The 13,016-nt window shown below is 40.2% G+C and overlaps 1 protein-coding gene and 1 long non-coding RNA gene across 6 annotated transcripts in view; one reads left to right on the forward strand and one right to left on the reverse strand.

Moving 5' to 3' along the window:
- Nucleotides 1–13,016, forward strand: part of SLC17A6 (solute carrier family 17 member 6) — a 281,370-nt gene that overhangs the window by 191,587 nt on the left and 76,767 nt on the right. The window contains exons 7-8 of the mRNA XM_069221946.1: nucleotides 4,059–4,201; nucleotides 9,654–9,803. Of these exons, the coding sequence (XP_069078047.1) occupies nucleotides 4,059–4,201; nucleotides 9,654–9,803 (293 nt within the window). The remainder of the gene's footprint in view (nucleotides 1–4,058; nucleotides 4,202–9,653; nucleotides 9,804–13,016) is intronic.
- The window catches only part of LOC138283821 (uncharacterized), a 70,676-nt gene that overhangs the window by 54,172 nt on the left and 3,488 nt on the right, over nucleotides 1–13,016 (reverse strand). The window lies entirely within an intron of this gene.

Here is a 13,016-nt window from a genome sequence, read left to right on the forward strand (position 1 = left end):
AACGGCTCCTTCCAGTGACCCATCTTGTTCCTCAGAAGACAGGAGGTCTGGGAAAGGTTCACTCTCCTCTTTCACCCCACCATCCATCACCAGGATCATGGTTACCTCGGCTCTCTCAAAATGGGGTTCTTAAGGGTTCTGAGATCAATAAAGTAGGTGACCACCCACTTGCGCTCCTTCACCTCATTGTGCCCAGTCCACTGGTCCTGCAAGGTGTCAAGAGTCCCTGCCTCCATCAACGACAGTTGTTGACCAGGCTGAAACTCAGCCAAAGTGGTCTTCTGGTCATGCCAGAGTTTCATGACTTCCTGACTGGCTTTCAGGTTTTCAGTGGCTTTCCTTCAAAAGCTCTTCCTCTGATTCATGAGGGTCAACATATAAATGACTACATCCTTGGGAGGGGGAATTCTTGGGAGCTTGCTCCTATCCCTCCTTCACAAGGCTGAATGGTGCTCTGACTGGCTGGCCATACAGAAGTTCACAACAATGGTCCCCTACTCCCTCCTGTGATACCCTCTAATAAACATAGCAGGCCCATGATCATGCATTTGAGGTTCTTGTTGAGCCTCTTAGCAAGCCACCTTTACTGGATATGGAAGGGAGTGGAGAATTTGTAGGTTATTACACACTCATTCCACATTGCCTTCATGTACATGGATATAAATTGGGTACCTTGGGCTCACATCACCTCTTTGGAGAAACCCACCCATGTAAAGATCCCCATCAGTGCCTTGGCCACTGCAGGGACCGTCACTGTTCTCAGATATGACCTCCGTATACTAAGTGGCATGGTCCACCAATTAACCTGTTGTTTAGAGCAGTCTTGGGGCCAATGCCCCAACAGTGCTGATGTCTGCCTTCTTAAATAGAGTGTCTACAACAGGAATGGAAACCAGGGGAGCCTTCCACCTTCCTCCACATTCCCACTGGTCTGACAGGCAGGACTAGATCTGCAGAATCCATCTGCGATCAATCCCATCTGAGCCAATAGAAGGGGGTGACAAGTTTTGTAAAGGTCTTGTCTTACCCCAGATGTCTTGCCAGGGGTACAACAGTGACTGTAGGAAGGCCATATAGCAGAGGGGGACCACCAACACATGGAATGCCACTAGTTGGGGAACCTGAGGCTCGCTAAATAGTAGATAATTCTCACAGTAAATGAGGTGACCATCAGAGGGATACACCAGCAATCCATGAACCATAAAAAACATTACTACCCCTACACACTACCTACTCTGAACACTGAAAACACCTTTCAACCTTCACAGATTAGTCACCCCTCAAGATATATATGTTCTGTGTGGTCTACACAAATGATTCATTGGTGAATTACTATTTCTTTCTACTTTTCAAACTTTTCAGTTTCCATCTTAAACTGCAAGTTAGTAGAAACCATAAGAAAACTAAAATATTTTGGTTGTGAATATAATTTATTTCTCTGCCTGTTCTTGAGTGCTTGAAGTGAGATGATCTTTGCACAGCAAACTTGTTGTTGATGGTATTTTCAGAAAACAAATATTCTTTCTTCCACAATGTTGTTTCTCATTTTTCCACAGGGAAAAAGTCAATTTTTTTGTGTGATATTTTGGCAATTTTCTTGGTTTCCTCCAATGAGAATCCATAAATCTTGTTTATCTTTAGAATTCCCAACATGTGGGAAATAAGGTACACAGATTTGACCTGGATACCTTTTGTAGAAAGAAAGTTATAAAAGCTTAAGCAGAAATTGCCCCAAACATCAAAATAACAGACTCAACTTGTGAGAGGCTTGGGTTCGTGCTTCAGTTGTTAAAGGGTTAAGTCAGCAGGGCCTTGGACTCCCTCTATGTTCATAAACTATGAATTGAACATTGAATAAGAGGACCTAATTTACAAGGCCTTAGCGTCACTTTTTGCCATGCTCCTGTGGCACTGTGGCATTTTCCATATTTACAAGGTCGCATTAAGCCACTTTACATGGCTTAACGCCACCATGTAAATACGGGCTCCGCACGCAGTTTCCTGTGGCAGAGGGGCGTGCAATGTGTGTTGCTCTGGGCGGTCCACTGCAGCACTCATTGCATTTTTACACTGCCCCAGATTTACTTGAATTTGCAGCGCCAAAAACTAACACCATCCTTTTATTTCTCCTTGTTTTTGCTTTTTCTTTGTGTGCTGCATTGTGCAGTACACATAGGACTAGCAAATCTCCAATATTGATTGCTTACGTGCAGTAAGGGACACCTTACTGAACATAAACACTCATGCCCTGCAATGCAGGCACCCTTGCACTATAGTGCAAAGGTGCCTGCATTGGCATTAGGCAGCAAATTGTGGCGCCAGCGCATGGGGAAAAACAGTGGTGCTCTGTATTATTTTAAATACGGAGCATCCTTGCGTTTCTGAAGTGACGTAGCTCGTCGCTGCCAGTTTTGGCGCAGCACTATGCCACTTTTTATTAAATGAGGCCCTCAGTGTTTATTTAATAAAGGTATTATTTCTAAGGAGGCACGTATATCTTACAGGTAATTAATCACAAAGTAAATTAGCTAATCGCTGTCTAGTCGCCAACGGTGGGACAAACGTTCTCCTTACAGCAGGGCTTACATGTTGACCCTATTCTCGGTTTTTGGATTCCTCATGCCTAGATTGCTACAAAGTATTTGTCTTGTGATGTTTTAGATTGGAAAGAAACAAGTAACAATCAGTAATCCTGGCCGATGCATGAAGAATTGGTCATTAAATTACAGCGACAATTTGTTACTATCATTTTGTGACCGCTAACAATGTGATGAACCGGTGCATCTACTAAAATATCAGTTCATAAAATTCCTACTTGGAATGTGTCACAATCCTATCCGCTGTTTGAAAATGAATTAGGTAGGCCGCATATCGCAACTCACTCTGATTGAAGGCCCCGACAGTAATGGTAGGTGAGCACCTTTTAATAAAGAATCCTGTTTTTAAATATAACCCATTTTTATTTTTTGAGGAAGCAGCTATTTTGTTAGATGGTTACCTTTTTAAAAGTTCGTTTGTTAAGGTCCCCTGAATCACTGCCCACTCCCAAACGAATTTTCTTTCAACATCCAAGAAGGGGGAGAAGTGTAATACCACTGCTGCTTGGAAAGTTGTAATTTTTCAATCTTTTACGACCGGATTATTGTTGCAAAACATTATACATTTCATACCGATCCAGTATTTATAGGAGACGCCTCCATCACATCCTTTCCAAATACCAAAACGGTACAGGGCCACAATCCCATTTTAGAAGTCTGCAAATGTTTACAGAGTTCTAAAATAAGATTAATACATTCAAATATGCATTTTAGCTGTCATAAACCCAAAATATGAGTTAACATTTTAATATTTCAGAAAAAAACAGAATGGGTCCTTTTGATTTTAAACTAGACTTAGTAAAATTCCCACTTTTTATATTTCATAGTAAAGCGTGCCCACCTTCAGTTCCGAGGTTGGCAGTATAGGACGAATTCACTTACTCTTTTTGGGTCTGGCTGCATACATTTTTTTATATGTAGTTTATTATAACCTTAGAACCCGCCGTAGCGGGCTCTACCGGCTATTAAAGGCCCGCTCCCCACGTTAAATGCCCGAGCCGAAGGCGAGGGCATTCAACAAGGGAGAGGGACTTTAATAGCCGGTAGAGCCCGCTACGGCGGGTTCTAAGGCTATTAGAACATTCTGCCACACAGGGCAGAATGTTCTATAAAAAAAAAAAAATGTTCACGGAGCCCGAGGGGATTAAAATCCCCTCGGGCTCCGTGAGGCTTTGTTCACAGCTGCTGCTGTGAACAAAGCAAACATTGGAATGTTGGCGCTGTGGGCTTTTACCAGCCAGTAAAAGCCCGCAGCACTCCATTGTTTTCAATGGAGCCTCCAGCATTCCAATGTTCTAATTAAAGTTCACTGTCCCTGTCTGTGGCTGTTACAGCGTCAATGTAGATATTATGAAGCCTGACTGGATGTTATTCTTCAGTGAGTTGATGGGCCTGGCCCTGCTCATGATGTACTCCAATCGACTGTTTTCAACGTTTCATTTTTTCTTTTTTTTTGTACAGGAAGCTTTGGAATGGTATGGTACATGTTCTGGCTGTTAGTGTCCTATGAGAGTCCAGCAACGCATCCCACTATCTCAGATGAAGAGCGCAGATACATAGAAGAAAGCATAGGGGAGAGTGCAAGCCTCATGGGTGCTTTAGAAGTAAGACTTTTACTCACCTGCATGTTTCCACAATTCAAAAACTGATGCTGGCTACAAGTGACTGCCTACTTATGGATGTGATTTTACAAATAAGTTATGGTCAAGTGTATCAGTAAGTCTGCATTATTTACCTGAATGTGCCTCTGTGTTTTTCGTTAGCCTACCTACTCAATATTGTAATTTAACTCATCTAAATTCTCTATTTTCTGCTACAGCTTTCTTCCTTTTCTGTTAAGGTGGTACTTTCATAATTCTCCTACTACTTCTATAAAATGTTGTTTGATAATCTCTTCACTGCAGTAAACTCCATTAAGGTCCACAACGGAAATGCGGGTGGACATTCATCAAAAGAGACGGAGAGCTACACTCAACTGCCAGGAAACACTAGAGCATGTTAGCAGTGCTAGAAATGTTGATTTTAACAATATACTTTTAGAGGTACATTTCAAATGATCCTAGATGATGAGCAAAAATGTCCTCATTATCATAGGCATTGGTAATATTTCCACTAAACATTTCAGTGCCAAGCAACTTTCTCTACATGATGGAATCATGCACTTTAGTGAAGAAACCTCAGACTCAACCACACTGGCTGTCAAACATTTTGACAGCAAAACTGTCAGCTTTCAGTTATTGACTTTTGTCCCCCTATCATATTCTGAATAACACAGACGTGCAACATTACGGAATACTTTTATTGTAGAATGCACACATGCCCCAGCTAGTGTATTCTGGCAATAATAATAATGAGTTTGAGGATAGCAGAAAAATGATCCACCATAAGTTGGAACTGAAAGCCATGCTGAAGAACTATTTAAGAAGATGTGACTATAAAGGAGTTTGCTGGATGCTATTGAGTGATAACTTGCACAGAAAGACAGACGTGGAGCCATAGATTCTGGGTGCAGCACCACTTTTCTTAAATCTGCCCCAAGTGTCTTAAAATGTGGATCAAGGAAACCCTGGATTAGTGAGATAGCATCTTGCCTCAAATGTATTCCAAAGTGGGACCGGGTAAGGTCAAATACATGGTCCCAAAAATGGTAGACAGAATTACAGTAGAAGAGTAGGTGTGGTAGATCACTATTTGTATTATTTCAGTTCCAGCATTATGGGTTCTCTCTAAGGGGCATCTTATGGAGTTGGGAGGGAGACCAGAAAGTTCTATGTAAGAGAAATTATTTTGTTGGGGATAAAGCAGGGAAGATTTTAATGGAGACAAGTGACTTCCAAATCAGTCTCCAGTCTTCTGAAGAAATAGTACTGAATGAATCCCATTTCTTGATTACGTTGATGTTTAGAGATGTAGTTTTAGGTTTCCATAGATGGTAGAACTTAACTGTTTGTTGGCCCGATTTATTAAAGTAGGAAATGATTGTGGGGAGTGAGAGGGATCTTTATTAGAGTGTTCAGGTTTGCCGAGACTGGCTTTAAGTTTTAGAAAGTCATAAAAGTCTATATCTAATAGATTGTATTGTTATTGAAGTTCTAGGAACGAAAGTGGGGCATGTTGTGTGCCTCATTGTTTCAGAAAAATAATGTCCTTAGATGCCCATGAATGCCAATATATAGGTGCATCTTAGATTCTACCTTTAGGGTAATACCATATTGATGCCTGGTTGGAATGGGCAATTGTGGTCTCCAGTACTCTATCCATTTTCAAAAGGGCACATTTGGTATTGTTAAAGATAGGTTAGCTGGTAAAAGAGGTTTGGATTTGGTAGATAAAAGCTTTATAAGATGCAAATCTTCCAGAATCTTTTTCTCAACTAATAGCCATGAGGGAGTATAGTCTGAATGTTGGTAGAACCATAGTGAGCCTTGTTTGGCTAAGAAAGTGGTATGGTAATCCTAACATCTGTCAGATTGACTCCTCCCAAGTTTGTGGGAAGCCAAGGTTTTTAATGGAAACTCTAGGACAATAATTTTGCCAAATAAATTTTTTTCTTAACTTGTTGAGTTGGGGGAAGATGTCAGATAACTATAAGGAAAGCATGCTTATAAGGTAGTTAACTATTGGGATTGCCATCATTTTAGTATTCTCTATATGATTCCACCAAGTAAACACATTTAGGGTTCCAATCATCTAAGAGCACATTAATTTTCTTTAAAGCCAGGTTTTCATTATGTTGAGGAATTTTTAACAAATCAGAACCCAATTCTAAACCCAAGTAATTTATGTATTTGGGTTGCCAAGACAACCCTGAAGAATTTAATAGCTCGCTGGTCGAGAGATTGTTTAAACCCCTAACTTCAAACTTGTCATTGTTGAGATTATCAACTGCAACCTGAGCATATTCATCAATACATATATTTTCACTAAGAAACCTAAAGGTTACAGGGACGTTATAGATAGGTTTACAATTTACACACACAAAACCATATTCAGCAGTTATAGTTAGAGTTATCTTAGGAACTATAAGGTGCCTTGAGGCAACTATAACTCACGCCCCTACCATGGACAGTTTTCTCATCAATAATATTACAGCATTGTTGCACTAATATTATCAATAATGTCATAGAAGATGTCATGAGTGATGTAATATGTGGGGTAATTAGCAGTGCATTGCGAGGGTGCGAGTTGTAGTTACATCAGGGCACAAGTTATAGTTTCTTGAGATAGCTATAACTGCTAAATTGCTATGGTTTTGTGTGTGTAAATTATGAACCTCACTACAGCGTCCCTGTAACCTTTGTTTTTTTTAGGTAATTTCTATGGGTTTGCAAATTCTATTTCCTAACTACAACATCCCTGTAACGTTTGTTACCAATTGTGTCTTGGGGACCCCATCTCCCAGGGCCCAACCATTCAAAAAGAAAAGGATGGGAACATGTGGCTTCCCTCACTAGGTCAGTGTGCCCCTGGTGAACAATTCTGCTGTGGCTTTAAAAAATTATAATTTAAGAGGGGGACATGCAGCCCTCCTCCTTTGGACAATATCGGCTACAGGGACCCCATCTCCCGGGTCCCGGCCAATCAAAAGTATAGGTGGGGGTCTGCAGCCTCCTCCCATTTTTTATTATTAGGCAGACACCTTAGGGTGGCGGTCCCTGGGCCCATAGTCAGATCTTCCAGGAATTCACAGCAAAAATGTTTTTACAAATTTTGTTTGGTCCCAGCTAGGTCCCTCTAGGACCCCATTAGCAGGCCTAAAGCATCAGGGTATTCCTACATGGCCCCCTCTTTTTTTTTTTACTTTTTCTTGGGACTGGGCTGAGTCCAAGCCTCAGATGTCTTCCACCACTTCCTAGTTGAAGTGGTGGCAGCCAATCAGATTGCATTTTGAGATCTCTGGGATGCATTGACCTTCCACTCCTAGTTATGCATATTTATTTTTCCTTTATTAACTCCAAAACTACTGAACAGATTTACACCAAATCACACAAAGAAATGTTTGTAGATGAAGATCTAGCTTTCTGCTAAATTTGATGTAATTGTGTTCAGCGGCTCTGCTGTATTGATGTTCAAAATCCCTATGGAAAATTTCATGGGGAAAACGTATTTTGAGACACTCCCCTTTTTCTCTGCCCTCTCTTGACAAATCACTCCGAAACGTTCAAAACAGCAGCTGAAGTACACAGCGTATCTATTTTGAAAACATCTTGAAGGTTCATCAAATGGCGCCAAAGTTATTAGCAAAACAAAAGATGCTTTGTTTGTGGGAATTAGGTCCTAACTATAACTACCTACTGGCTACATATATATATATATACACACACACACACACACACACACACATATATATATATACATATATATATATGCATATATATATATATATACACACACACACACACACACACACACACACACATATACATATATACATATTTCTTTCTTTTCTTATATACTTAATATTTCATTGTAAAGACGTGTGGTAAAAGCATATGTGTGTTAATGACTTGTGTGATAGAAGCATTGTGTGGTAAAGGCATTGCACGGTAAAGGATGTGTGGTAAAGCATGCATGGTAAAGGCATTAGTTGTCATGACATACCTCCCTTTCAAAAATGCCACTCCTCTATTCAGAACGATACATCTCATATTAAGTTACTGTGTAGAAATGAAAGTAGTCATTTTTTCATTTTGTCATCAAAGAGGTGGGAGAAAAGGTCATATTTATCTTTGGTCAGAAGGTTTGTGGTTGTTTTGATCATCACTTGGCCTTCTATCCCTTGTAGTTTAACTCACTGTCTGACATTTTCTTGTGGAGGTTTACTACATCCAAACAGCTTTGAGCAGAGCACACAGTAATCTTTATGTAATATTTGTTCCTTAGTTTCTGGCCATGCAATTCAACCTAGTCACTTCTTTAATCAGAACTTCAATTCCTGTATCATGAATCTTGAACCCCTTGAGCTGACTCAATGTGAATTTAAAACCACTCAAGTCCATATTGAGTCGCCACTCATCACTTCAACAGCACTACCCAGTGCAACCATCTGATATGAATTGGAAATGTACTTTGAACAGAATCTAAACCATATTTTAGCTTTGTCTATTTTACATTATTTGATTGCATTGCTAATACATAATTCATATCCCTTGTATCTTAGTGCATTGCTCAACCTATGTACCCAGAATAACTACTGTTATAAGAAAAACATTGAAAGCAGTATTTATTATATCAGCGAGCCATCAGTGAAAAGAAGTGATTGGAACATGCTACTGCAATGTAACAGAAAAGCTTTACTGCGTAATCTCTTCTAAGCCAGGCCTGGTACTTCTGAATGTATGTGTAGTAACAAACTGATAAACAAGATGGCATGCTAATTAGCAAAGAAATAATTGTCCTGATTCACAAAGATTGTGTATGAGTAGAGGTGCCTTACTCTTGTTGTACTCCTAGCTTACTCATTAATTTTGTGAGTAACCCAAGGAATACTCCTGACTTACTCCTGGAACTGAAGAGTACTAAAATAGTAAGTCACAGCAATATCTTTATAATACTGGCCCATTGTGTTTAATCGAATTCAAATGAGTTATTTCATATATTTTCATTAGCATTGCATTAGCAAAAATTCTTATGTTAGATAAGTGTTCTGACCACCCATGATTGAAGGTGAGTCCATGAGTCTGGAGTAGGCCAGAGTGCAATGAAAGAGTAAAAACCTGCGTGACAGACATTTTGCATTATATGAATTTGCAGCCTCTTACAGATTTGTAAGTGTATATGCAACCAAAAGTATTGGTAAACAACTAGAAAAACAACATTTCATCATGATTATCAGTTTAGTTAAAGAATCTAGTGCCCCCCCAAGTACCAGGTCAGAAGCACTGGTGTCATCAGTACTGTGCTTAACAAAAAAGAAGGGTTTAAGAAGACCTTGGAGAGAAAGTCAATTTCCATTTTGTTCCATTAGTGCCAATGTATTGATAATATGAGTTGTACGGATGTGTTTTGAGTATTAAGGGGTGTGAGGTTCATGTTGAATTTGTTTTTGCCTTACAGAAATACAAGACTCCATGGAGGAAATTTTTTACTTCAATGCCAGTCTATGCAATTATAGTTGCAAATTTCTGTAGAAGCTGGACGTTTTACCTTCTGCTTATTAGCCAGCCTGCATATTTTGAAGAGGTGTTTGGATTTGAAATCAGCAAGGTGGGTCAGAATCTATACGTTCTTAAATTATTAGCAAAACTTTTGTATTGAAACCTAAGAAATTGTATAGCATTGTCATAATAACTTCACACGCCACGTTGTTATGATCAAGCCACAATATTCCTGTTTTCTTACACTTAGGCCCATATTTATACTATTTTAGTGCAGCATTTGCGCCGCTTTTTCACGCAAAAGTGGCGCAAGCTTACAAAATACAATTGTATTTTGTAAGCTTGCGCCGCTTTTGCATCAAAAAATGACGCAACTGCAGCGATAAAAAAGGATAAATATGGGCCTTAAATTGTTAACTTTATATTCATGTTCTTTCTGTTAGCTATGTGGCATTGTGTAAGATTATAGACATTTCTCAAACTGCTATAAATCATTTCATACTCAACTGAGCCACTGCTTAATCCAGAGCATAAAGTATTGCCACTGCCCAAAATACTAATCTTTGGTGGTCCCATGATGAGCTAAGCCTGTATCTCCTGCACGCATCTCCATCAAGCATGTGGGGTAAAATAAAGGCACTGGTGTTGATTGTGAACACGCACTGCATAAGTAAATACATGAATATTCAAAAGAGACCTCAACTTATTTTTTATCATTATTCAGTGTTGCTAGGGATTTGAAAAGGATCATTTAAGGTTTCATGGCAATGAGATTTGCCATAAACCAGCGGATCTCCCACTCCCCTGCCCCCCTGACCCCCTTCATTTAGAGATAGGAAAACTTCCCAGCCCATTTATATCCCCAGATTAAAAGATAGGGAAAGCATCCTATTTCCATTGGTTGATCCTCATTCAGTACCACTGTCACCTTGAGCCACCAGGCCATCTGCCAAGAGCTGCTGGTTTATGAATCTTAGAAGACCTGTCCTATTTATGGCACCAGGGCATGGCAGTCCCAGTCAGAAAAAATTTGAAATGTCTTTGTTGGGCAGGGGAGAAAATCCTGCTTGCCAAGAAGTTTGCTGTGTTTTTTTGAAATAAACATTGGCTTTAAGCTTATGTTCATAACAACATACACTTTTTAGGGAGCACTGCTGTGAGAAAACTGGGCATTTTGCAGATGTCTCCTCACTTTTTACTCCCATTTATGACAGATACTTTTGATTTCTGATTCTGATTGTACCTTGGTATCTACTAACCTGGCCCAGGGCCAATGTTCTATTTGCAAAGGCATATGTTAATTAGGTATAATTACAATTAGTACTGACAATCTCCCTGTGAGACATTTGTATATGGTAGGGCATGTAAGTTTAGAGGCCCGGTAGACTTAATGCACTTAAGTGTGCACTGCTGTGGTGCCTGCTGTCATTTGAATGCCAGCCCTGCCTTGCAGACTGCTTTTAAACAAAAGCTATGTCCCAATTCAACTTTGGAATTAAAAGTACTTCCAAAGTCTCCAACTACCTTAGTTGCCCTGAGGGTAGGGTGTTGTGTAATAATAAGCAGGGAGATTATAAAAGTTGCTGTAGAAGCCCTGGTGAGGAAAAAAACACCAATTTCAGTTGTCCTCATTGTAGTACATTAGCTTCATAGGCTACCATGGGAATTATTTATTTAACATTATTAAAGTCTATCTTTTAATAGGAGTGAGCTAAAATGTCACTCAAGGAGTCAAATGAATAGTTACAATATATCCAACAACTTACCAAGGTTAGATTTATTATAACTACTACAAGAAAGTAGTTTTACAACTGCTTTCCTAAAGTTACCTAAAGGCAGCCCTATAGTAGCTTCTGCTGGTTGGTCAGCCTTTGACAGGCTAAGGCAAACTGCCTTAATGAGTTGTGAATTGGCCTGGGCTGAGACAAAGGAGACATCTGGTGGGAGAAGATCTGCCGCAGCAGATGCCAAGGCAGGAACGAGGCTGGGTAGCCAAAAAGGGTGAAAGACAGTTGGGAAAGACACCAGACCCACTCCCATAACCAGAACCCTCAACCAGGTGGGAGCCTTTGTAATGAGATTAGGAGAAGGGGAGCATAGGGGAAAAATAGCTGCACCTGTGGGTGGGCTTAGCCGGGCCTGAACCTCCAGGAGAGATTTTCTCAGTTTTGCTTTTTGTGAAACAGTGCTTTCTGGAACAAAAATATGCAAAATTTTCTAAGAAGTGGTCATCTCAGAGGGTGGCACCCTGTAACACATTGGCATGGGTGCCACCCTCCTTGCTAGCCTAAAACCCTGGATAAATATGAAGGAGCTGCTTAGCAACTCAAATCCCTGCTGAAAGAAATCAGAAGAAGGACTGTCTTGCCGAACCCCTGGTCTGCACCAAGAAGGACTAGGACTGCACCAATTGCACAGTCTCAGCTTCACCAAAAAGAGAACTTTGCCTTGCTTCCAAGATTCAGGAGTGGACTCCCTGTAAGCAAAAGGAATAAAGGAACTACCAAGAGTTCCCTGTATCAACTCCTAGAAGACATGCCCTGCTGATCAGTGTCCAGTGTACTTTTAAGGATTTGACCAGGTGCATTGTTAGAATTGCAGTCCCAACTCTCCAAGGATCAACCCAGAGGTTCTGCAACCTTGGCTTGTGTTGTGGACAGTTAATGAACCCAAAAAGACCTTCTGGAAGGAGATCCAGACATTTGGAGACATTTGCAGAAGTTTTGTGAAAAACTCCGATTATTGGACCCACCCATTGTTGAGAGTGAAGATGGCAACAGTGAACAGCAACCCAGGCTCAATTTCAGGTTTGCTCCACTGAAGCTCCAGAGCTCTTCACCATTGACGATGAGAATCAAGACCCCAAGCCCTCACTCTGAAGCGAGCTGCCGTTGTTGAACTAGAAGCCAGCCTTGCTCAACTTTGAGAGAAAAATAACAAAAAAGTGACTAGTCTGAAGGTAACATTTTGTCAGAGGCCAACTGCTCAGTGTAGCCAACCTGTGCTCCATTGCCGTCACTCCTTAACTTTTGACTTGGACCCAGCCAGGTGTGACCAGATAGTGGCAGTTGGAGCTCTTCACTTTTTGGCACTAGAAAGTACATTTTGGCATTTATTCTCAAAAAATTAATACCTGCCCTTTCCTACATTGGATTTTTGTTATATTTGGTGTCATTTTAAAGATGAAATGATTTCCTTTTTTATAAATTCATATTGGGTTTTCATTTTGGGTTGTGTCTTACAAATTTACTGTTTTGGTGATATTAAATGTTTTACACACCTGTCTTTAAAGTTAAAACTGAATGCTTGTGAGCCAATCTAG

This window comes from Pleurodeles waltl, chromosome 3_1, assembly GCF_031143425.1.
Source record: "Pleurodeles waltl isolate 20211129_DDA chromosome 3_1, aPleWal1.hap1.20221129, whole genome shotgun sequence".
Classification (NCBI taxonomy): Eukaryota; Metazoa; Chordata; class Amphibia; order Caudata; family Salamandridae; genus Pleurodeles; species Pleurodeles waltl.